The sequence below is a fragment of the Pelodiscus sinensis genome, chromosome 27, assembly GCF_049634645.1.
Source record: "Pelodiscus sinensis isolate JC-2024 chromosome 27, ASM4963464v1, whole genome shotgun sequence".
NCBI classification, from domain to species: Eukaryota; Metazoa; Chordata; order Testudines; family Trionychidae; genus Pelodiscus; species Pelodiscus sinensis.
In genome coordinates, this window is record NC_134737.1 from 6063606 (window position 1) to 6087716 (window position 24111).

The 24111-nt window shown below is 47.9% G+C and overlaps 1 protein-coding gene across 6 annotated transcripts in view; it reads right to left on the minus strand.

The window, feature by feature from the left end:
* Positions 1–2256: 2256 nt before the first annotated feature.
* The window catches only part of IKBKE (inhibitor of nuclear factor kappa B kinase subunit epsilon), a 48709-nt gene continuing 26854 nt past the window's right edge, over positions 2257–24111 (minus strand). For 4 of the 6 annotated variants that reach the window (XM_075910142.1, XM_075910147.1, XM_075910144.1 and 1 more), the window contains 14 exons: positions 22369–22548; positions 20889–21085; positions 19114–19178; positions 18930–19021; positions 17852–17953; positions 14751–14826; positions 14526–14638; positions 12932–13008; positions 12677–12716; positions 11045–11146; positions 7845–7941; positions 6826–6938; positions 5824–5895; positions 2257–4143 (listed from right to left, as the gene is read on the minus strand). In XM_075910142.1, coding sequence (XP_075766257.1) covers positions 4110–4143; positions 5824–5895; positions 6826–6938; positions 7845–7941; positions 11045–11146; positions 12677–12716; positions 12932–13008; positions 14526–14638; positions 14751–14826; positions 17852–17953; positions 18930–19021; positions 19114–19178; positions 20889–21085; positions 22369–22548 — 1360 coding nt within the window. In that variant the 3' untranslated portion in view covers positions 2257–4109. Of the gene's footprint in view, positions 4144–5823; positions 5896–6825; positions 6939–7844; positions 7942–11044; positions 11152–12676; positions 12717–12914; positions 13009–14525; positions 14639–14750; positions 14827–17851; positions 17954–18929; positions 19022–19113; positions 19179–20888; positions 21086–22368; positions 22549–24111 lie in introns of those variants that run through there. The other 2 variants (XM_075910145.1, XM_075910148.1) reach the window with 2 other exon arrangements.

The following is a 24111-nucleotide window of genomic DNA, read 5'->3' on the forward strand; positions in this document are numbered from 1 at the left end:
GGGAAAGCCAGAACCACAAGGCAGCTCTGGTTTTAGTGGCCATGGAGATCCATTACCGTCTATGCCCGTACAAAACAAGTCATTTGCATTGGGAAAGCAGCAGAGTTCCATGGTGCCAAGTTCTATAGATACCCACCCAGAGGCAGTCTCTGCCCTAAGGAGTTTACAGTCTGAAGACAGGAGGGGACGAGAAGAAAAGGAAAGTGACTTGACCAAGGCCATCTGGTCCCCCAGGTCTCCTGGCTCCCAGACCAGTACTCCATCCTCCATCACACCGTCTCTCCACTTACCATAGCTAATTGTCTGTAAAAATACGTGGCAATAAGAAGCATGTGATGAAACAAGCCTGATTTTACCACTGGAGACTCAGAGACCTCCACAGTGTGTCATTAGTAGAGTTGCCTTTTTCTAGAATGCAGAGAGACCATAGATTGTCACAGGGCATGGACAGTGATTTATCTGTAAGGGAGTGGGGGGGGGGGGGAGGGAAGGGGCCGCACGAACTCTCCCCCTTTTAAATGATCAGCTCCCAGGTTCTAAATGGCCACCTTTCAGACAGGAATTGCATTTCCAGCCCCACACCCCTCCCACTCTGTGAGCTATCACTCTGTGAGCTATCACTCTGTCTAGCTCCATTTGCAGCTCGGAAACCTTTCTATGGGTCTCTCTGGTCCCTTCCGCCAGGGCGTTTCATGCATACAGGGCATGGACAGTGATTTATCTGTAAGGGAGTGGGGGGGGGGGAGGGAAGGGGCCGCACGAACTCTCCCCCTTTTAAATGATCAGCTCCCAGGTTCTAAATGGCCACCTTTCAGACAGGAATTGCATTTCCAGCCCCACACCCCTCCCACTCTGTGAGCTATCACTCTGTCTAGCTCCATTTGCAGCTCGGAAACCTTTCTATGGGTCTCTCTGGTCCCTTCCGCCAGGGCGTTTCATGCATACATCACCCAGCAGGCAGGTACAGAAAGGGTGTGGGAAAGGAGGGCACATCTGACTCTCTACTTGCAAACCGCGTCTTGCCATCATCTCACATTTGCCCCCTGGAGACCCCAGAGCTTCTTACATCACCACCGCCGCGCTGCTGCTGAGTCAGCCGATAGCAGCTAACAATTACAACCCGGCGTACAGCCCAAGGTTAAAGAATGGCAGGAAGTTTGGGGCATAATGAATACTGGAGGCCAAGCACTTGGAATCAGCATGGACTCTGAGCAATGGGGATTTTGAATAGATGCTGCTTTTCCTGAGATGGGAATTAGTTCTTCTCCCTCAGTCCCAGCGCTCCTAGACCAACACAGGCAAAGGGCTGTGGCTGTCCTCACACACACAAAACAGCACAGGCATCTTCAAACAGCTCTTTGCAGCCTCTCACCTTCTCAACGCAGTCAGCGTGAGCGTCTTCTCCTCCGCAGCACCTGCCGTCTCTAACAGCCTCCCTCGGCCTCTCTGACCGAGAGAGTAGTCCATTGTGAAACACAGAAGATGAGAAATTGCTCTTCCTCGTTCTCTCTTGCTGTTTATGACAGCAGAGCCTAGAGGCCGCAGCCAAATTCAGGGAACCTCTGGGCTAGACACTGCACAGACACACACAAGTGGGGTGTCCCTGGCCCAAAGAGTTTAGAATCCAAATAGAACAAGCATGAGAAGCATGCGACTCCCAGCAGGCCACTGGCTGAGACAAAACAAAAACCAGATCCCTTGCCTCCCAATCCGGTGCCCTATCCACTAGGTCATGCTGCTTCAGGGCCCTAGTTTCCATTACTCCGGGATAAACTAAGCCCAGAAGGCCAGCTGGGCATCAGCAACACATCAAGCCGTGGAACATGCAAAGAATCTGCTCGATAGATGCAGCCACTTTCAGTAACAAATGTTGCGTGCGTAACATGAAACGCCCATCGCTCATTCTGTTCTCACTTGGATTTAGCTTCCAAACCATGCTGGAAAGTTACGGCTTGGATCCCACACTCCTGTGCCTGCATGGACCGACCTTTTGCCCATGCAGAATCCCATTAAAGCACATGGAGTCTACAGAAGCTGGACAGGGACCTGTGCTTGTATCACATATACAAGGAAATATTTGCATCTGCCGTCAAAGTACATTATCTCCCCCATGACAGCTTACCAAACACATTCCTGGAATGCTGCGTCACATCTACTGTGACTGTCCAGAGCTGCACATTCCAGAGACACTGCTCCGCACGTGAGAGCAGAAGCCTTATGAATAGCCCTAGTAATCCATTCTCTAACAAACACACATTTCTGTGACCATTTATTCCATTACCATGTGTATGCTGACAGATACCACAGACAGGAACGAGCAAACTAAATCCATTTACGAGTTGCTCTCCAAACAAACCAGAGCATTCCTGTGATTCACATTTGGTTTGTATTTAAGAGAGGTATTCCCTGCATCAGATACACTGTAGGTGCCAGATCAATTGCTCCACCAATTTGGGTAATTAGAGCAAAGGGACAGGGAGCCAAAAGGGCAGCAAGAAAGGTTTGGCGAGTGAACAATTTGGTCAGCCAGTACTCTGTTACCATATCCATGAGACCTAGATGCATGCACACAGCCCTCATTAACGCCGATGGCAGCAGATTCAAGAAAAAGGAGGCCCCTGATTGACACCAAGCTGGAAATTCATAGGGGCAGATCGTGAAGCTGGCATAGCTCCATGAAACACCAATGGAAATGCCAGCTGAGGATCGGGCCCAAGTTGCCAAGGAATGATAACACTTAGTGAGTAGCGAAATTAGCCCAGAGAGATATTGGCCTACGAGCCATTCCATTTGCGTGGCTTTCGGTGAAAAGTGCCCAAGTGATTTAGGAGACAGAGTCCAACTGTCAGCAGTGACATGGGCATTTAAGAGCTTGATGTTCCTTTAACTTTCAATACAATTCAGGCTCTTAAATGCTCAAGTCTCTTTTTAAAAATATAGTTTATGCCTCCAAGTCACTTGCAAACATTTTTCACCAGGCCCCTTATGGGATGCTAATTTAACAGATTTAAATTAAATTGCCAAGAAGGCAATTTCAAACCAGCCATCTCTGGAATATTTCAGCATTCACAGCTAGATCATCTGGCTACTTGGCATTGACTTCCCCGGGCCGCATCCCAAAATAAAAACCACCCTCTCCCCCACATTCAAGGATGCAGCCCATAGAAGTCAAGTTCAAGGATTTTATCCCATGCCTTCAATGCACAATTACTCAGGGGGTGCGCATGTGTGGAGGCCCATACAGGTACATATCTCACCTATGGCTTTGGAAGTGTACCTACAAGACACAGCAATAGACACTTCCTATTGTTTCAAATTCTTACGGCCATCCATCATCAGAACACATGCAATTGATACGGAGATGGAGTGACAAAACACAACCAGATGGGCCAGTCATTTGAGAAGGAGAAGGCCTGTGAAGATTTGGTTCTGCTGATTTTTGTATTGCCCATATGCCACCGTCTCCCAGTTACAATAGGGACCATTTCAGCACTGGGACACGGTGGAGCAGATTTTTGGTCCATCAAGTCCCACTATCCTTCCTGCACACTGTTGGTCCTGCCGTGAAGGCAGGGGACTGGATTCGATGACCTCTCGAGGTCCCTTCCAGTCCTAGTATTCTAGGATTCCATGGTGCCCAATGCCGGAAAGGACCCGGAATGGTCAAAACTGCCAAGGATGAAGGGCCCAACAGATCGCACAATGGAAAAATCCTCTTCACGTTGGAGTCACAACTTAGAAGAGACTTCTCCTTGTCTTCCATGTGTGGGAGAGAAGTCAAGCGGCTTCAGATTCAGTCTAACCCGTTCCATCTCACAGAGCATGAAGAAACATCAAGTACTGGAATCAATCCATTTTTTCAAAGGAAACCCAAACAGGGTAACGTCTGAACACCATTAAGGGCGCTGCCAGTATTCAAGCACTTGAGAATTGTGGCTCAGGGAAGGCTAATGCTGGTGAACAAAGTGCCGGAGCAGAGAGGTAGGACAAGGCGATGTCTTTGAACGAAAGTTCTCCATTGATCTTGACCCAAAGTGAGAGAGATAATTTAAAAAACAAAAAAGTCAAACCACCAGTCCATCAGCTTCAAATCCTTCCCAACATTTCCCTCAAGCATCTGGAGTGGATGCAACCCCACTTAACCTGTGGGAACAAAATCAAAAGGTTGATACCAGAGAAGGACCCTCCTGGAGTTATACATTCCTGAACTATGGGATGGAGTTTGGATCAGGATGCAAACTTTGCAACTTACTCCCACATCTCCTGAAACAAGCCATTCATTTCATAAACACACCACCTCTTTCTTCTTCATTCTTGGCCAGGACTAGGGCAAAAATGTAGTTGCTACCTCTAAAAGCAGGCAGGGATGCATTGACATTTTGATTTTTATTATTCAGAAGCATTCCTGGTAACTGAGGTGGTGGTATCTTGGGAGCAGAGCATGTGGTGAGTCTCCTAGGTTTTTATTTCTATCTCTGCCACTGACTTGCCATGTGACCCTAAGCAAGTCACTTAATTCTTCTTCTCTGCGTCAGTTTCTCTGTCTGCTAGCTGAGATGTATTTAATGTTGTTAAATGACTGGTCCTCAAACACAAGGACCAAGGAAAGTGCCAGATGTTTTTATTAGTAGTAGGATACTGATCCAACACTTGAATGTGTTTCATCCAGATATTCTTTACAAACTCATTTGCTAAGTGCGTATAGGAAACACTTCATCCATCACTGGAATTTTATGCAGACACTTCTGGGGTGGAAAATAGCAACCATTTAACAGTGCAAGCAACAAAGAAAGAACATCTGGAACGACGGGATGAACTGTGAATAGCCATTCATGTAAGTTCAGGTCAGGCATGATTCAATGGAAAGCAAGGTCTTTAGAATTGCTAGATCAGGACACAAATGTGTTGTAGTCCTTATATTACTAGGAGAAATGGCTCATTTGGCTGACAAAGTAATATAACTTTAGACAATAAGAACATCAGAACGGCCATAATGGGTCAGACCAAAGGTTCATCTAGCCCAGTAGCCTCTCTTCCAACAGTGGCCATTGTTAGATGTCCCCAGAGGAAATGAACATATCAGGTAATCATCAAGCGATTCTACCACTGTTGCCCATTCCCAACTTCTGAAACAGAGGCTAGGAACACCACTCCTGTCCTTCCTGGCCAATAGCCATTGATGGACTTATCCTCCATGAATTTATCTAGCTTTTTTTTAACCCTGTTAAAGCCCTGGTCTTCAAGACATCTGGCAAGGAGTTCCACAGGTTGACTGTGTGTTCCACAAAGTAAAACTTCCTTCTGTTCGTTTTAAGTATGCTACCTATTAATTTCATTTGGTGACCCCCTAATTCTTGTGTTATGGGAACAAATAAATAGCTTCTCCTTATTTACTGTCTCCAGTAAATAGATGTCTATCATATCCCCCACCTTCATCCCGGTCTCTTTTCTAAGGTGAAAGGTCCCAGTCTTTTTACTCTCTCCTCATACGGCGGCCATTCCAAGCCCCTAATCATTTTACTTACCCTTTTCTGAACCTTTTCCAATGACAATATTTTTTTTTTTTGGAGATGAGTTGACCACATCCATGTGCAGGATTCAAGATGTGTGCATCCCATGGATTTATATGTAGACAATAAGAGATTCTTGGTCTAATTCTCTATCCCTTTTTAAAGGATTCTTAACATTCTGGTCTACAACCAAGTTCTCTCATCACAGTACCAGTCATCGATGCAATTCCTCTGCTCAAATGACAAGTCAGGCCATCCCACATTCCTCCCAGGTAGCAGGTTAAGCTCTGTCTAGATGTGGTAGGGGGCTTACCGTTCAATGAGGCTGTTGTTACCTTGGAGATCATCAGCGACCAGTTTCATTTGCTGCCGAAGCTCCTGCATTCTGATAAAGACATAAAGAACCCTCCTCACATACATGCTGTTTCGCTAGGAGAGGGTTCCCTGCAGCAGAGAAGGGGAAGGCCTCACCCTCAGGTAGGAGAGCAAAGTAAACGGGTTAAGATAGTGAAGAACACAAGAGAAACATGTTCTAGCACAGTGGGACTTTTGGATTTTTGAAAACCCCTCATGCTCCCCCACCCCCCAATAGCAGCAAAAAAACCCAAAAAGGAACTGAACAGGCCACCTCACCCCCCTGGAATTTCTTCATGCCCCCCAGTTTGGGAACCCATGCTCTGGAAAGAGGTCTAAGCATGAGCAGGGAAGTGGAGAGCTTGCCTGCTCAGAGACCCCATTCTGAAGAGCTGTTCTGGAATTTCTTGCACCCAACTTCTCATGTAGTCCCCTCCCTCCTTCAGCTGCTGTGCCCATCTGGGAGGGCTAGACAGCTGGGTAACTCTGCTGGACAACAAACAAGGTCTCCCTGCTCCTCCAAGTTCTCCGGTCCGGTCTTTTGATACCCACCCCTAAAATCAACCCCACCACACATCATCTTAAGGTTGCCTTTACCAGCAGTTCACAGACCATTAAGAAAATGGTGATAAGGTCCAACAGGCTGCGTACCGCCACGGCTTACCACCATCTGGAATGCCTTCTCTTGATGCCAGCCCAGCCTTTTAGAAACACACTTCTATGCCTAACATATGATGTGTGTTAACTCCTTGTAAACTACAACTGGAACCTTACAATTCAAGGGGACTGTGAACTCTCCCAGGGCTGGTACCGGTCCATAGCCCAAACCCAAAGCAGCCACAGCGGGACTTTGGGGAAGTTTGTGGCTTAGCATAAGGGAACAAATTGCAATGGTGCACACAGGAGGGGTCCTTCTCCTTAGTTCTGGACACGTTCCAGCTTCCTTCGCTCCTGGACTCACCTAAGCACCAGGTCCTGATGGACTCGATTCATGCAACTCTGTTGGGGTGTGGAAGAGACCTGGGCCAAATTCGGTTTCTCCCACAGGATTCTCTGAGGTAACTTGTCCAAAGCCTGTGGAAGAGGAGACTTTACAGCCTGCAAATGACATTCTATCTCCTCTATTTAACTCTAGCATCCTCCATGCTTACAGATGTTTATAGAAAGAGGGCTTTAAATGCTGAAGTCAAATAACCAGGAGCACCACATAAACCTCTCCAGAAAAAAGCAAAATTAAAATAACAGGTGCCCTGGCCCATCTGCTATGAGACTACATCATAAAGTGCCAGAGACTGCATCCTAAAAACACTAGGCAACTCATCATGTTTGTGACTGTTGCCATGTTCTGTTTATTACAGTCTGTAGTAAACTATTACTGCCAGGCAGCTATTCATTAGGAGGAGTGTTCATTGTTTTTTGTCCCCCCCCACCCCCCAAAAAAACAACCCCTCCCATCATATACCCTCACTTAGGCAAAAACTATGAGAAGAAGTTTTGCCCTTATGAAATTACCGATCGTGTGCTGCAGTGTATAGGATACAGGCCAGGTACTTATACTCATTGGGATGCCGACTTACTATCTGAGACTTCATTTGCTACTAATTTTTTTTGTTTTTTAGAATTGTTACCCTGCAGCAGATTAGGAGCCTGAACACAGCACTGGGTGCGATGAATGGGTGCATTCTCATCCCAGTGCTGGCACCAGCGCATTGACACCTTGGACAAGTCATTCAGAATCAAATTTTCCAAAGCACCTAAGTGACTCAGGAGCCAAGGTCTCCCTGCGTTTTGAAAGCGTTACCCATTTCACATCTCTCTTCCGCAGATTTCCCCCACCTAATATTATTCCTCTACTTGTATCGTGGCGGCTTTGTGAGCCATTTGAAGGTTACAAGCACAAAATACTAGCTCGATTTTTTAAAAATCTACATTGTAGTATCCATCTTCTGGGCAGATAGGGTTTGAGAACAAACACTGTACATTATGGAGGCATTCCTGGCATCCCATCATCTCCACGTTACAAGCGGCTATCGAGTTGCTGAGCTTCTTCAGATGTTTTCTCATCTCCCAAACTTCCCTACCGAGGAAAAAAAACAAGAAGAACAACTCCAGTCACATATTTGGTCAGAATGAGAATTTCCCATTCCCCCCTTCTGAAAACCATGTTGGATTTGGGTTAAAATCCAATAGGAAGACATATGAATGGATCTGTGTCTCATATCCATGTTATAATCACAGTCATGCCTCTATTGCTTTAACAGCCATCTTAGGCAAAGGCATCCAAAGACGACTAGCAGTGAAGTAATGGGGGAAACGTAAACTATGCGGAAGGTGCACACGCCTCGTGCCCGTCTTCTTCATAGGGGCTAATGTCCCTCTAAAAGGCTATTTAAATTTGTAATTAACCATGGCTGTTTTCCTTTCTCTGTGCCTGAACCAAGGTCCAATGGGCCAGTCGAAAAACTCCCATTGACTTCAATTGGCTTTAAACCAGGTCCTATGTGCTTCATTCCCATGCAGACAATAATAAGGTACAGGCAGTCCCCGGGTTACGTACAAGATAGGGACTGTAGGTTTGTTCTTAAGTTGAATTTGTATGCAAGTCGGAACTGGCGTCCAGATTCAGCCGCTGCTGAAACTGACCAGCGGCTGACTACAGGAAGCCCGAGACAGAGTTGCTCTGCCCCGGGCTTCCTGGAATCAGCCACTGATCAGTATCAACAGCAGCTGAATCTGGACGCCTGGGGCAGAGCAGCTGGGGCACTGCCGGGTTGGTCCAGTAGCGCCGAGGAGCGGCGCTGCAGGACCAACCCGGCAGCGCCCCAGCTGGTCTACCCCAGGCGTTGGAGAGAAAATCCTGGTATGCTGGGGGGGGGGGGGGGCACTTACATCGGATCCCCACTTACGAACGGGGTGACTCACCCTGCACTAGCTGCACACCCCCCCCCCCCCCCCCCCCCGCAGCAGACCAGGGAGACGAAGCAAAGCCGCGGAGGACGCAGGCGGCAGGACCGCCAAGACGCGCCGCAGTCCTCCGCAGTGAGAAAAGCCTGGTCTGCTGGGGGAGGGGGGGTGCAGCTAGTGCAGGGTGAGTCACCCCGTTCGTAAGTGGGGATCCGATGTAAGTCGGATCCACAGAACCTCCACAATAGCCTCTTCCCCTCAGCAACTCCACTTTTTTTGCTGCAATAAGTCACCATGCAGAACAAACACCACAGGGCAATTTGCTCTTTGCTGTATTCCCTCAACACCATTTAACATAAAATCATTCTGGAAAGTGGAGCTCTCAGTCTTAATAGCAGACTCGTTGTGGTACAGGAAACCCTGCTGTTGAGCAAAGAAATTAGCCACTTGAAGGGAAGCTGGGGCAGTTTTGTACTGGGTGAGATGGTCAGTCGTTTTTTTTTCTCCCCCAAATGCTGCCATGTACGTGTTGCCTAATGCACCGATGTGAGGGGACAGCCAGGGAAGTCACCCCCTTTTCTCTTCTCCTTCCGCTCTGACTGTTCAACACTTTACCCAGCCAGGGAATGAAAGTTCTCTTCCTCTTACCCACTCGTAACTTTTTCCTGTGCTCTGGGTTATTACATAGACCCTGGTCAGCCAAGTGGACAGAGCACTGGACTGGGACATTTGACAACTAGGTTCTGATTCTGCTACTGCCCTGCTGGCTGACATAGGGCAAGTCACTTAACCTTCCCAATGCCTCAGTTTCCCCACCTGTAAAACCAAGAGTGTAATATTGCCCTCCTTTGTAAGTGTATTTTGAAATCTACCAATGCAAAATGTCATCTAAAAGAACTGGGTGTTTATTACCCTTTAATAACTTACACACATGCTTAAGGCCTACTGCCCTCACACACAGCTCCACTAATGTTAGCTAGGATCTTAGCTTGCAAGCTCTTTCAGACAGGAAACAGGTTGTTTTTGTGTGACTGTAGCGCACCTCCCACAGAGGGGCTCTTGTCCATTACCAGTAGGTGCTACTGTAATACAAATCATCATAACAACCAGGGTAAGAAATGTGTCAGAACTAGAGGTAGATCCTCAAACCTCAGGATTCAAACTCTACAGCTTGCTGCATCCAAATAATCCAGAAATCGGGGGGTGGAATCTGGATCTGCGCAGGGTTGCCAGATTCTGCTGGTTTCCACTGGATAGTTTTTTATCTACCTGTATTATAAAGTGCCGCGCAAGTAAAGCAAGGGCCTGTGAAGTGAGGTGGGTGCTGGCTGCCCACAAACATTGACTCAGAGCCAGGTGCTCCCTCTACAGCCAATCAAAGCACTGCCATGGTTCCGTTGGGACACCCTGCACATTCTAGGTACGTAGGCGCTGTTAGCAAAGCTACCCTCTCCCGAGAGAGTATCTTGGTTATGGCAATCTTGCAGCCCATGTGGCCTGCTCTCTAGCCTAGGTTGTCCATCGCAGGGCTAGAACATGGATCCAGGATTCAGACTTGGACTTGTCTCTAATTACATCAGCACATGCCATTAACAGTAGCAACAGATGGCAGAACAAGGAGCAATGGTGTCAAGTTACAGTGGGGGAGGTCCAGTTTGGATATTAGGAAAAACTATTTCCCTAGAAGGGTGGTGAAGCGCTGGGATGGGTTCCCTAGGGATGGGATGGAATCTCCATCCCTAGAGGTTTTTAAGTCCCGGCTTGACAAAGCCCTGGCTGGGTTGATTTAGTTGGGGTTGGTCCTGCCTTGAGCAGGGGGCTGGACTTGATGACCTCCTGAGGTCTCTTCCAGCTCTATGATTCTATTCCTGGTGGGGGCTTCTCCACCATGCTTCTGAATAAACAATTCTACAGAGCAATGGCTGAGAAATTCTTGATGCAGGATAAAAACACACGACAGGCAGCGGCAGCCTTAGAAGGTTTCTTACTGGCGTGGGGGCTTAGTACTATTTCCTCCACAGCAGAAGGAACCAGTAATATATCTTGATCAAAGCCCCACCGTTAGCAGAATGCTTGGAGACCTTGAAGAGCTACCAGAGGTTCTCAGGTGTTCACGAGAATCCAAGTGCATGCATCATGGCAATCCCAACCCACCTAGAATCCCACAAGTATGAAAACAGACACTCCTCACAAAGTATCCCAGGTCTGGTTACACTGTGCAACCCAGATACCTGGAGACACACAAAGGACACAGGTGATGGAGAACACACCATTACCTTGTTCTGTTCCCATGGGCAGCCAGCACAGCCTGGTATTTCTGGACACACTCTTCCTGGAAAACCGACAAGACCTTTTTGGCCAAATGCCCCAAATTCAACCTGAACTCATTGGGGCAGAAGAAAAAAAAAAGAGCATTATTTCCCTGCATGGATGAGATTCAGTATCATACGTCAGTGGTTCCCAACGGCTGGGCCACAGACCGGTGCCAGGCTGCGAACCACTGGCTACAGCAGCTGCCAGAGCTGAAGATGGCTGTTCACAGCGGCTCTGGCAGCTGGGGCTAGAGTACATCTCAGCCCCCTGAGCTGCCGCACAGCAGCCGGCTTCAGCTCCGGCAACTGCCATAGCCTGGCAGCTAGCAGTTCACAGTGGCTCTGGAATATGCAAATAAATATGCAAATAAATTGTTACTGGTCCGCCAGAAGTTTGTGAATGGGTTTGCCGGTCCGTGGTATAAAAAAAGGTTGGGAACCTCTGCCATAGGTCAAGCCACACAAGTGTGGAGATGGTCTCCAGGAAGGAAGGGGTTGTGTAACCATACACCTGCTGGGCGTGGGTTGCTGTCCCATGTAGAGGCACTGAAACCACTTTGAGAGGAAGAATGAGTTTCCTCTACAGCCTTCGCTGAGAGCCATCTGGCTTCAGGTTCATGCACTAAGCTCCAGAAGTCCCAGGTTCGGTTCCGCCTGTCGGCATTACTGTTGCTCTGTCTGAAGGGGTGGCAAATTCTTCAGAGGCAAAGAAACAACATGTCCCAGGCAAAATTTTATAGGAAAGCTCGCTTTAGCAGGAGGCTTTCAAAAGCATGCAAGAGCTGTAGCAGCACAAACCCTACTGAAAAGCAAATAGGACTTGAGCTCCTTTAGCCCACAGGCTTTTCTGAAAAACACCTCTGCCTCCGCCAATTCCTCTCCAATGCCTCCGGGCAAGTGGGTTTCACCCACGAAAGCTGATGCCCTAATAAATCTGCCACAAAACTTCTGGTTGTTTCTCCTCCTTCCAGTGGAACGAGAAAGTTGACAATAGCATTAGATCTCATAAAATATATCAGGGGTATAAACTCCCACGTCAGGAGAGCCTCTAAGCATGTGATGAATGTTTTGCACATGCCCATTGGGTTTGGGGAAGATGTTTAAAAGCACAAGTGCCATTTAGACACTTAATTTCCACTGAAAGAGTAGTGTGAGCTTGATTGCTTTCCTAAACAGGAGTCTTCATGCATAAGCCAGCCAGTTACTGGTGGGCAGTAACTTGCAGGCAGGTTGTTTCATCGTTATCCAGGACTATTATTTTTAATTTATATTGAAATAGCTCCTCGGCTCCCCAGCCCTGAAGCAGACCCTTTCACACTAGGGACGATATACACATAAGAACAAGACAGTCATTCCCCCAAAGATCTCACAGGCGAAATATTTCGTGCACCTTCTTCTAAAGCAGTTTGTAGTTTGGGTTGGGGTGGGGGGGCGGAAGCCAGGAACAATCAACTGATTGACACCAAAGTCATTAACAGACCAGACATTCTTCATCTAAGAACGCCTTGTGTCTCCTCAAAAGGCAACCAGAAATGCCAGACATTGAACCGCCCTGTTAACTGTTCAAGACCAAGGAACAAGGGGTTATTTACTTACTTATCCAGCTTGTGTATTTGTTCATCATTATAGGCCAGCCCTAGAAAAAGAGAGAGACACACAGACTTATTGGTAACATGCCAGGAAAGAACATGGGACCTTCCACATTCATGCAGACTGGTCAACATAGGTACACACATTCACAGCTACTACACTATAGCAAGAGATCACTGGAGGGAAAAAAAACGCAGCAGAAGTTTGATGGCATTCAAGTCTGGGAGTTGGGTGCTTAACTCACCAACTTCTGCTACTTACGCAGACTCATCCGGCTCTTCTTGAATTGCTTGTATATGAGTTGCATCTTCTCCAGGCAGCACTCCATCTGCCGGATGCTGTGGAACCAGGACATGAGATGTGTTTTCTTATCAGACAGCCAGTCCATTAAACCTCGTGTCTGACAAGGAGTGGGGTCTGCAGCAACCCACTTCCCTAAGAGCCACCCAGAATGCAAAGCAGAGGCTGCGTGCCCTACTGGTTAGATCACCCGACTAGGGTTAGAACCTAGGTTCTATTACCAGATCTGCCTCTGGCCTGCCGTGTGACCCTGGACACTTCCCTTCTTGGTGCCGCAGTTTCCCCAGCTGTAAAATGGGGATAATTTTACTGAGCTCCTTTGTAAAGCCCTTTGAATTTAATGAATAAAAAGCTTTACACAAAGCTAGGCATTACCACCACCCCAGCAGGACTCTGAAATCCAGATAATTAAGACCAGCCCTTCGGCTTTCACTTGTCTCCTTGCACAACGAGCCACCAACTTTATTACTGCTACTAGCCTTTACTTAGTGCCCGCCATTGGGGTGTCTGGGCATCTCCCAGGTCTACGCTACGTGAGAAAGTCGACCCAACATATACCACTCCAGCTACGGGAATAGCATAGCTGGAGTCGACGCACCCTAAATCGAGTTTCTCCAGTGTCCCCACTATGGGAGGTCGATGGGAGAAACTCCCGTCAGCTTCTCTTACTCCTTGCAACCCTGTCGAGTATCAGAGTCAATGGGGCCACCAGCAATGGTCAATTTAGCAGGTCCTTACTAGCTCTGCTAAATCAGACCCCGGAAGATCGATCTCTGGGTAAGTGTGGACCTAGCTCTAAGCGGAGACAGTCAGGATTTAAGAAGGCTGCATCCTCAGAGCTGCACTAGCACAGTGCCAGCAGCAGACACGGCTCACCCCGCAGGAGTGGTCCAGTGGGTGGGACATGTGAGTGAACAGTCAAAGAACAACCATGGAAACATACGTCATAAGGGACCACGTGGGTAACCCCTGCCAAGATGCAGGATTAACTGTTGTGTGAGACAGACAGTCCTGAGAGTCTAACTCCAGTGCTGTCACTGACTCCATTTTCCCATTTATAAAAATTGAGATAATTTTAGAATGGACTATAAAATAGAGGGAAAATGCACACATATTTGGTGCCAATTTTCCCAAGCTTTATAACAACTGCACCTTTAAAAAGTACCTTGAGCCATACAGATGAAAGGCACTATAGATGTCCAAAGCAGTGATATTAATGCTATTAGCAGCACAGCTATTAATATTACTGAAATATGAAGTGCAAACTAAGATGTCTAAATACTGACAATGTACAAGAACTATACACACACACACACAGCATACCACTTGTATTTGACATAAAATTGATATCAACATCTTGCACTTGAACACAAAGTTATATCAATATTAAAATTTGTACCATTAACCATGCATACAAATATTGGCAGGGTACTGTAGCGCGCACACACACACACACACACACAGTCTAAGTAGGTGTGCAGATCAATACACACACAGTTGCATATGAAGACATGTTCATGTTTTTCAACATTCAATAAAAGCTTATTCCACCAACCTTCTGTCTTCATGTGCCTGTTTCCTTTGCTTTGCCAACTCAGACAAAACAGAGTCCAGCTTCCCTTGATGCTCGGACATGCTGTGCGCACATCTGGTGAGGTCTTCCATGACCTGCAGGGGGAAAAAGGTCCACATGGGGCACAGCGTTAACCAGAGACGGTCCCCATGGGCTTCTTAGCTCCCCATCACCACCCAAAACCTGTAGCTGGAGCTGCACACTCACAGTCTGCAGCCTTGTTTTCACTTCAGCCAGATCCTTCAGTTCTGGATTACTGTTGCCTCCAGAAACAGAGTCATGCCTGTCAGACACACATCAAAGCTTATTAAACAGAAGGCTTTTTCTGCTCTGGACTAAAAGGCAGATATAACCTGGGCAAATGGAAGCCATCCTTTGAGGCTGCAAGCTTCAAAAGGAGATGGAGACGCACAACTCCCATTGAAACGAATGCAAATCACACATCTACATCCCTGTAGGCAGCATTCTCAGCAATAAAATAACCCAGCCCCCAATAAACCATTTTCCACCAGCAGCACAAAGAAGAGCTAAAATGACCGGGTATGGTTTCCATGTCACTGGAGCAGCAGTGACCGCCAAGGATGGATTGTCTGAGATGCCCCTGGAATGTGGTTTCGGATGGAATTTCCACTAACAGAGCATCTGAAATGGAACCAATAGGCTCATCGACCCAAAACATGTGGCCAGGCCAGGGGCTGCACTTAGTGGCAAGGGTGTGAATCCTAGAGACAGAAGACACACATTCAAGTCCATTCCCCACTTGTTCTTTATAGCAGATTCTCTAGGGCTGTGTCCTCTCTCATCCCAGGATGCCCCTTGTTCCCTTGGGAGAGCAATGCCTGCGGCACGTAGGCTCCGGCGGAGTCAGCCATTCTTCACATGGTTTTCATTTTAGGGAGCAACGAGACTCTTTTTCCATTCGCATTCAGCTGAAGATTCCAGCACGGGTGTCTCCCTCAAGTTATGCTGTGACTTCATCTCTGTGGCTAACATGGGTTTGCTGTAGCCTGTAATATCCCAGCTGAAAAGACCTTGAGAGCAGCCAAGCCAGCAGGGACTAAAATGGAGGTTCTTATGAAACCAGAGACTGATGATCCATGGAGGAGAAAAAAAAAAAAAATCAGCATACATAGTCCTGCACATTCCCCATGTACAAGGATTGCAGCAATGTGACACTCGCCAGCAACCCAGTTTATTCACAAGTCTCTTTCGCCGCTGACCCAATCATCTGGTACTCATTACCTACCAATGACCGTCATTGGCTCCTGACAAGCTCCCCTCATTTCAGGAATAATTGCAACACCAAGCTCTTAACACAGCCCTTTTTAATCAGCAGATTGCAAAGCACTGTCCAGCGGAGGCCAGTGTCATTAGCTACTTTTTAGAGAAAAGGAGGGACACCAAAAATGACTTGCCCAAGGTCTCTAAAGGCTGGAGGCAGGAACCGAAGTGAGGTATTCCAAGTCCCATCCCTATGCTCTATCCAGTAGGCTGCACTGCCAAGCAATACAGAAGCCTGTTGGTGAGCATTTCAGCCTGCCAAACCACAGTCTGACAGACCTGCAAGTAGCTGTCTTGTCACAAACCAGCTCCACAAGACAGATCCACAGGGAGGCCTTGGAATCCCAGTTCATCCGCAAATTCAATTCACGTGCTAATGGACTCAACTGTGATATGGGCTGGCTAGGATACTACCTACTTAATAGCCACTGAAGGTGCTAACAAGCTCTCTGAATGGTATCCTTCCTGTCTTAGGAATCTATTGCATGGGTTCCCAAACTGGGGGGCGTGAATTAATTTTGGAGGGGGGGAAGCAATCAAGTTTTCCTGCCGGTCAGTTCCTTTTTTTTTTGCTCAACAAGTTTTGCTCTTGGGGGGGGGGGAGATGAGGGTTTTTCAAAAATCAAAATAAAAAAGGGGGCGTGATGCCGAAAAGTTTGGGAACCACTGATCGATTGACTTTGATTTTTATCTGCTTAGGTTTAAGTAGCCATTCTCCAGATACTTAATGATGCTCTGTCTCCCACTCCTCTCCCTTTTCCTCTCTCTTCCCCCTCTCCTTCCCCTCTCCTATTTATTTTGAGTTTTCATATCCCAAACCCATAACTCCGGTCATCAGGGGTGGCGTGCGGCCATTGCCTAGGGCACCACCTTCAACAGCAGCCGATGATGTTGTCACAGGGCACCTGATGATGATGACGACATCATCCCATTGGTGGCCATGCAGGCGGGGGCGCCGATCGCGCATTCCTCCTGGGGCTCCAGCTGCTGCAGCCTGCCTCAGGCCACTCCTGCTGGTCATCTGAAGAAGTGGGCTGTGCCCAGGAAAGTGCATGATCCCATCTACATGGTTTGTTAGTCTATAAAGTGCTACCAGGCCATTTGTTGTTTTGTTTTTTTGAGCTAGATCTAGTTCCTAGTGGACTGGCGTCCACATCACTGAAACTGCCCCAGGTTGGAGACGTCAGCACAGAAGACAAGGACTGAATCGGCTCTGGAAGCAGAATGAGACAGCACATCAGGCAGTCAGGGTGCAGGTACACTGGCGGCGGGCAGCAGTGGGATACTGTACTGCTTACCGTCCATGCTGTACCAGCTTGGAGGGTAATAAAAGCAGCTCAGCCTCATGAGAGTTCTCTGCCTGGTGTTTCCCTCGGATTCCTTTGTTTGCCCCTTGGGAGCGACACACACTGCCTGTTTTTTGAGTCTCTGTCTGCCGTCAGGTAAGTTCTGGGTTCGGTGGCTGCTCCCTCATGACACGCCCGCGGGTCTCTGTTGTTACCCTGGCGAGTTCTGCTCCCCGCCCCAGGATTTTGATAGGCAGCACCAGATTCACCACGGAACTCTACACATTGTTCAGCCGCACACGAGCGCAGCAGATCCCTCAGTGCACAAAGTGGGAAACCCTACACTAGCCCCAAGTCCGGAGAGGGGAGCCTGACCTTTGGGTTGCCCTGTACCTGATGCCCCAGGCTAGTAGGTGGGGGCCTCAGGTGGATTTTTCCCAAGCCCCAGGGCAAATGAGAAACACAAAACCCAGTTGTTTGCCACTAGACTTGTGCTCCCGAGTCACACGGCAGCTTTGGAAACTCTCCCTCTCACGCCCTCATGTTCGGAGAGCAACTGCAGATGCTTTGCAAGCTCCAGTGACTAGGGTCTGCGTGGAGCAAAGAGGTGGGAGTTCAGTCCTCTCTTGGGGCAGCCCATGTATGGGGCGGAGTTCAGGGCCACGACCACATGTGCACGACCTGCCCTGGCTCCTGCATTACCCTATGCTGCAGCGCGGGCAGCAACCAAGCGACACTTACAACACGCAGGCCTTTTCCTCGGTGTGCTGCAAGCAGGTCAGCATTGACACGGCCGCTTCCCTTCTCTCCAGAACACGGGAGCTCTCGGCTTTCAGGCTCCCACTGCAAAGAGATAGGCTTGTCTGGGGTCATCCAGCCCTCCTCACCCTCTACACAGAGCCAAAAAGGGGCATGCAGCTGAACTTCCTCCCAACTATCTGCCCCTCCTTGTCCTGGCCTTGTGCTTCAGGGTTTCCTGTTGGGTGCTTGTAACCATGAATGGTACAGTAGGTTAGTGAATGCCAGCTCTATCACTTACTCACCTGATATGGGACACTGTACTATGTGCATTAAGTCCAGCGGAGGACAACAAAAAGTGATTCAGGGCCTGGAGTGCATGAATTATGAGGAGAGTCTGAGGGATTTGGGCTTGTTTAATCTACAGGAGAGAAGAGTGAGGGGGGATTTGAGAGCAGCCTTCAACTACCTGAAGGGAGGTTCCAAAGAGGATGGAGAGAGGCTGTTCTCAGTGGTGGCAGATGACAGAATGAGGAGCAATGGTCTCAAGTTGCAGTGGGGGGAAGTCTAGGTTGGATATTAGGAAAAACTATTTCCCTAGGAGAGTGGTGAAGCACTGGAATGGGTTACCTAGGGAGGGGGTGGAGTCTCCATCCCTAGAGGTTTTTAAGTCCCAGCTTGACAAAGCCCCGACTGGTTTAGTTGGGGTTGGTCCTGCTTTGGGCAGGGGCTGGACTCAATAACTCCTGAGATCTCTTCCAGCCCTAGGATTCTGTGAACGCTGCGATATTCAGCACCATCGTGTGAACTGGACCACCCATCGGTGTCAGACTGGGACTAGCTATCAGCTGCAGTGGGGATGAAGGTTCCATTTGCAGCATGTGCTCCAAAGGAGCTTTGCTAGAAGCTCTCAGGTGTCTCCTCTCTCTCTCACCCCCCCTCCCCCGGAGAACTGGTGTAGCATACGACTGCACACACAAAAGCAATCTGGTTCTGAAACACAAGCTATTTCCATCGGCTACACAGAGAGAAAATAAATCCAACAGCTCCCCACAGGGTATCCTGGCCTTCATGTACTTACATCACCCAGTAGAGACCTCTCAGAATGAACTCTTGAGATTTCAGAAGTGACCGAGAGATCCTCAGCGTCTGGTGAACCGTGCTCAGGACAGTCTACAATGCAAAAGGGCATGGCCAATTCACCGCTTTGTCCCAGCATCATTTCCAAAGCTTATTTCAATCTCCAGCAGCAATCCCAAGCATACCTTTGCCATGCTGCAGTCTGCCACAACATCAACCTTTGGGGCGAACTTTGGTAAGTCAAGTGCCGCTGAAAACAAAGAGACATCGTTCAAAGCCCTTGGTGGGTACACTGTGCAGATAGCCCAACGTATGTATTCCCTCCTGGACCTCTGTGCTTCATGTCTGCTTCAAACAGGTGCACTTCTGTGGATCAGCAGTGACATCTAATGTCCACATACGAGAAGCACAGATATTGCGCTCACCTGATATGGGCTGACATTTTCAAAATTGCCCACATGACTCAGATGCCTAAGACCTACTTTCCAACATGACTCAGGCATTCAGGCTTCTAAGTCACATGGGAGATGTTTAAAATTTTACCCTGCATCTTAGTTGTACTGACAGCTTCTGAGCATAAAACCCAAGTGAGAATTCACTGCAACTCTCAGCCAATGTTTTAATATGGAGACATCAACACAGAAAGCATCCTTTCCTGAAGGCTTTGTGGGCACTTCTGTCTAATCTAATAGGAAAGGCAATGTTCTCCAATCTGACTCACATCGTGCATCTCCACAACACATTTTGCCCTAGGGTTCTGCAGTGGAATAAAGAGAGAATATAAAACAGAGAACTGCAACATGGAAGTACTTAGCCTTTAGAGCACACTTTTGGTCTCAAATGCATCATCTGAAGAAGTGGGCTGTGCCCATGAAAGCGCATACCACCACCTACATGTTTTGTTAGTCTTTAAAGTGCTACCAGATCATTTGTTGTTTTTTAAATTTATCCCATACAAACTAACTCGGCAACCTCCTGAAGCTTTTAAATATTAACTAGTTCATCTTCATATCTTTCAGACATGGCTAAATAAGTACCTTCTCCATTTTACAGAGAGAACAAGAGGCAGAGAATTTTTACTCAAGCCCATAGAGGGAATCTGTATTAGATCCTGTGCCCACATCACTAGCCTACATCTGTGGCAGGGCAAAGCTGAGTTCAGACTTTACTGACTGACAGTAACACCTAGAGGTTTCTGCCAGCTCCTGGCCCCATTGCACTAGGCAATGTCCAGAGACACCGCAGGAGATAGTTCCCACCCTAAAGAATAATCTAAACAGACAAAACTGACATCATTATTACTATTCCCATTTTACAGATAAGTGAGGCACAGAGCGATTAAATGACTTCCCCATGGGCAGGAAGGAAATCTGTGCCAGAAATGAAAACTGAACCCAAACACATCCAGTGCCTTAACTACAAAACCACCCCTTCCACTCTTAGAGTTGCCAGGTGTCTGGTTTTCACCTGAAAAGTCCAGTATTTGTGTCCCCTGTCCAGTTAAAAAACCAGATACGTGTCCGGTATTTTCTGTTCTCGGATGGAAGGCCAGAAGGGACATTCTTCCCCTGTCACATCTGGTGAGGGTGGGGCGATTTAAAGACGCAGTGCCTTTTTTTTCTGCTCGACGAGTCTGGTCTCTTTTTTGGGGGGAGGGGGTTGTGCAACAACTCCCCCCCCCCCCCCCCCCCCCGTTTTTTCTTGTTTGCTCAACCAATTATTTCCCCTGACACATTCGGGATTTTTTGCCAAAGTATCTGGGAATCCCCATCTGCTCTATTGAACTTAGCCCTAATAATGTACAGTTGTGCAGGCAGGCTCCAGATGCCCTGTAACAGGAGGAACATCACAGGTGGCCATATGAGTGCTGATACAAATGGCAGAAACTAAACCCATCGGAAGAGCTCAGATGGCCGGACAGGAAGTGGAGGGCTCCATTTTACAAGGTAACTGGACTCACGATCTCTGAATCTCACTCCCACGGGCCCCTCCAGTTCAGTGCTCAGCAAGGTTAGAGGGCTTTCTTCTGTGGTCCTGGAGAAATTGTGAGCTTGCAGGCTGGCTTCCAATGGATATGGGTAGCCTTCAAAAAAATATTCTTGATGGTGCGGGACTATGTGTGTCTGCGTGAAGACGGCTTCCAAAAATATGGTGGTACTGAAACGGGAAGTAAAACACGAGATCAGCAGCACCCAAGATGATTGCAGACAATGGTGTGTTGTTTGGCCATTAGTCCTCCCCTCCCCCATCCTACTCTTTATTGGATCATTCTCCAAAGGGAGCTCAGCTGAGCTCCAGCAAAGCTTTCTAGCAGCACACAGCATCAGACCAGGTTGCCATTGCTCTAGCCTTCTCTCACTGCAAAGTTCTCTCAGTCTGACCCAACCTCCGCTGATGTCAAGGGGAGATTTTCCATTGACCGCGGTGGGTTTTGGTTTATGCCTGAGAGGAGTAGGAATCACTTCTCCAATGAGACATAGCTTCCCGTGCAGCGAAGGGCAGAAGAGCAGGCGCACAGCAGTAAGCAATCCCTTCCAGCTAACGCAAGGCCCTGGGAACACGTGGCTTCCTTCTGCCTCTCCCACGGGTGTGTCAGTTTTGGCAGGGGCCCAAAGCCAACAAGCACTTCTGCCAGATCCACACAGGAAACCTGGAGAGAAAATGTGGCCAGTGACCCAGGACTCCTGGATTAATCTCCTCAGTGTGCCACTAACCTAGGCCTCCCTTGCCGGGGCAAAGCCAGTGATGGGCAACCCGCAGCCCGCAGGATACATGCAGCCCAGTGGGGCTCCACCTGTGGCCCACAAACCCCATCTGCTCCTCTCCCCCACACGCCCCTCACACACACTGGAGCCCCGCACTTCCTACTCCTCCTCCTCGCTTCAAGGATTTTCCGAGTGCTGTCAATCAGCTGTTCCAGCTCTGAGGGGCAGAAGGGAGAAGAGTGGAGTTGCCAGATACTTTCACAAATATCGAACACGGTGGGGAAAAAATTGGTTGAGTAAAAAAAAAAAAAAAAAACAACCTGCCCCCAAAAAGACTCACCGCACCTTTAAATCCCCACGCTCAGGGGAAGAATGTCCCAAGCGGCCTTCCGTCCGAGAAAACACCAGACATTTCACATGTCCGGTATTTTCTGGGTTTTTTTTAAAACCAGACAGAGGCTGCAAATTCCGGACTGTCTGGGCCAATATTGGACGCCTGGCAACCCTAGAGAAGAATGGGGATGGAGCTCCAATCAGCAGATTCATGGCCCTCTGAAAGTGCTGGGCTGGAGTAGGAAGTGCAGGTTCTAGTATGCGAGAGGTACATGGGGGAGGGAGCAGAGAGGCCACGGGGCTGCGGGTGGAACCCCAAGGGCCCCAGGCTGCTGCAGCCCACTGCAATGAAGGGGGGGCCACTCTCCGCGGTTGCCCATTGGTGGGCCAAGCCGCGCTTACGTGTTGTAAGAGTGGATGTAGACCCGGTGCGTGGTAGCTTGCTGCAAGGAGAAGACGTGGACCACTATCCTATGCAGGATGTCACTGGTTTCAGCAAAAAACTGGTCAAAGCCCCAGCACTTCTCCTGATCGACTTCCAGAATGTTCGCCAGGATGGGGATGAGCTGGCTCTTCAGCCCCCTGCAGCCAAGGAAAGCAAATGAAGGCAAAGTTATTCTCGCTCACCCCCATCCAGAGTGAATAAATATCACCGGAAGGCAGTGTGTTCCAATGGATAGGATGCTGGCGCAGAAACCAAGAGGGCTGGGTTCTATTCCCACCTCTGCCATGGACCTCTGACACACTTCGGGCAAATCACTTCCCCCTTCCCAGGCCTCCATAAAATGGAGATACTATTAGACCTTCTTTCATACAGCGTGTTGAAATCTACAGAAGCAACACCAGCTTCCCAAGTGAAGGACCCACACACGATATGGTGCTGATCCAACGCCCTTTGTAGTCGCTCCAATCAATCAAAGGGAGTGGGATGGGGAATTATAAGCACGACATATCATCAAATTGCACACTACTCGTTCCACATTTCATGGCATGGCCAAATAGATTCCCATACAAGCTCTCAAATGCCTGGCGTGCGCTTTGTCATCATTAAGGATTTGTTCAGCTATCCTCGACACAGCCCGGTGCAATATTCCTCCAGCATCCATAGGCTTGTCACTTGCATTTCTCCTGATGCTCCATTCCAATTTAGCCCTCACAAATGAATCAAACTCAGTACCCGGAGAGCTTTTTTCCCCATCTTCATTTCCCAGGGGATGTAAGCAAATAAATAGATGGGTTCATGGGCCGTCAGGCAGGAAGAGAGAGACTCAACATAAAACCTTGAAGCCTCATCTGATAGGAGGGAAGGATTGTGTGGGAGGACTGAGGGGAGAGTTTAAGGAATGAATGCATTTTTCTCTATGATGAATTGAGTGCTGGTCTGACAGCCGTAGATGCTGAAATCCCCTCGTTAACCACACTAGAGGAATGGCACCGAGAACAAAAGGTTAAGCATACAGCTGCTAGGAAATATTTGGATCAACTAAATTTTCTCCTATTCGTTCAAGTTGAAGCTACTTGCAAAAAAGGATCAAGTTTAGATCAATCTCCCAGATCAAAATTAAAAAAAAAAAATTTCCCCCAGAATGATTGAAACACCCTATCTCGACATTTTCAAATGGAAAGGCCTTCTTCAACACTTTAGTGAATTTAAATGAGAAGAGTTTAAGGAAAAAAGCTGCCATTGAAACAAAACATTTTGATTGACCCAAAACAGAACTGTGGAGGAAGGGAGGATTTTTGGTTCATGCAAGTTTTCTAGAATTCAATTTGCCCTCCCAAGTTAGGATGCAAGAAAAGGTCAGTAACTTGATAATTTTCACAGAATGGGAAAACCATTTCTCAGGTAGTTCTGGTAATGTGTTCTCCTTGCCCCATCAATATGTTTCAGCCCCGTCCTTAAATACCCCAGATAGTTCAGTGATGGGCACAGAACAGATCAGTAAGAAGCAGGGATAATATTTACAACAGCGGTGTTATGACAGGGAAGTCAATATTCTGTGTGAAAATATACTTATGAATATGACATAACTGCAATTATATAAAATATTTTATGTGAGCTATCACTGAAAGGTTGTGACCTACTGAATAAGATTATTCTATTGCATTCATGTATCATTCCTATACCTGAAGTTAGAAATATGA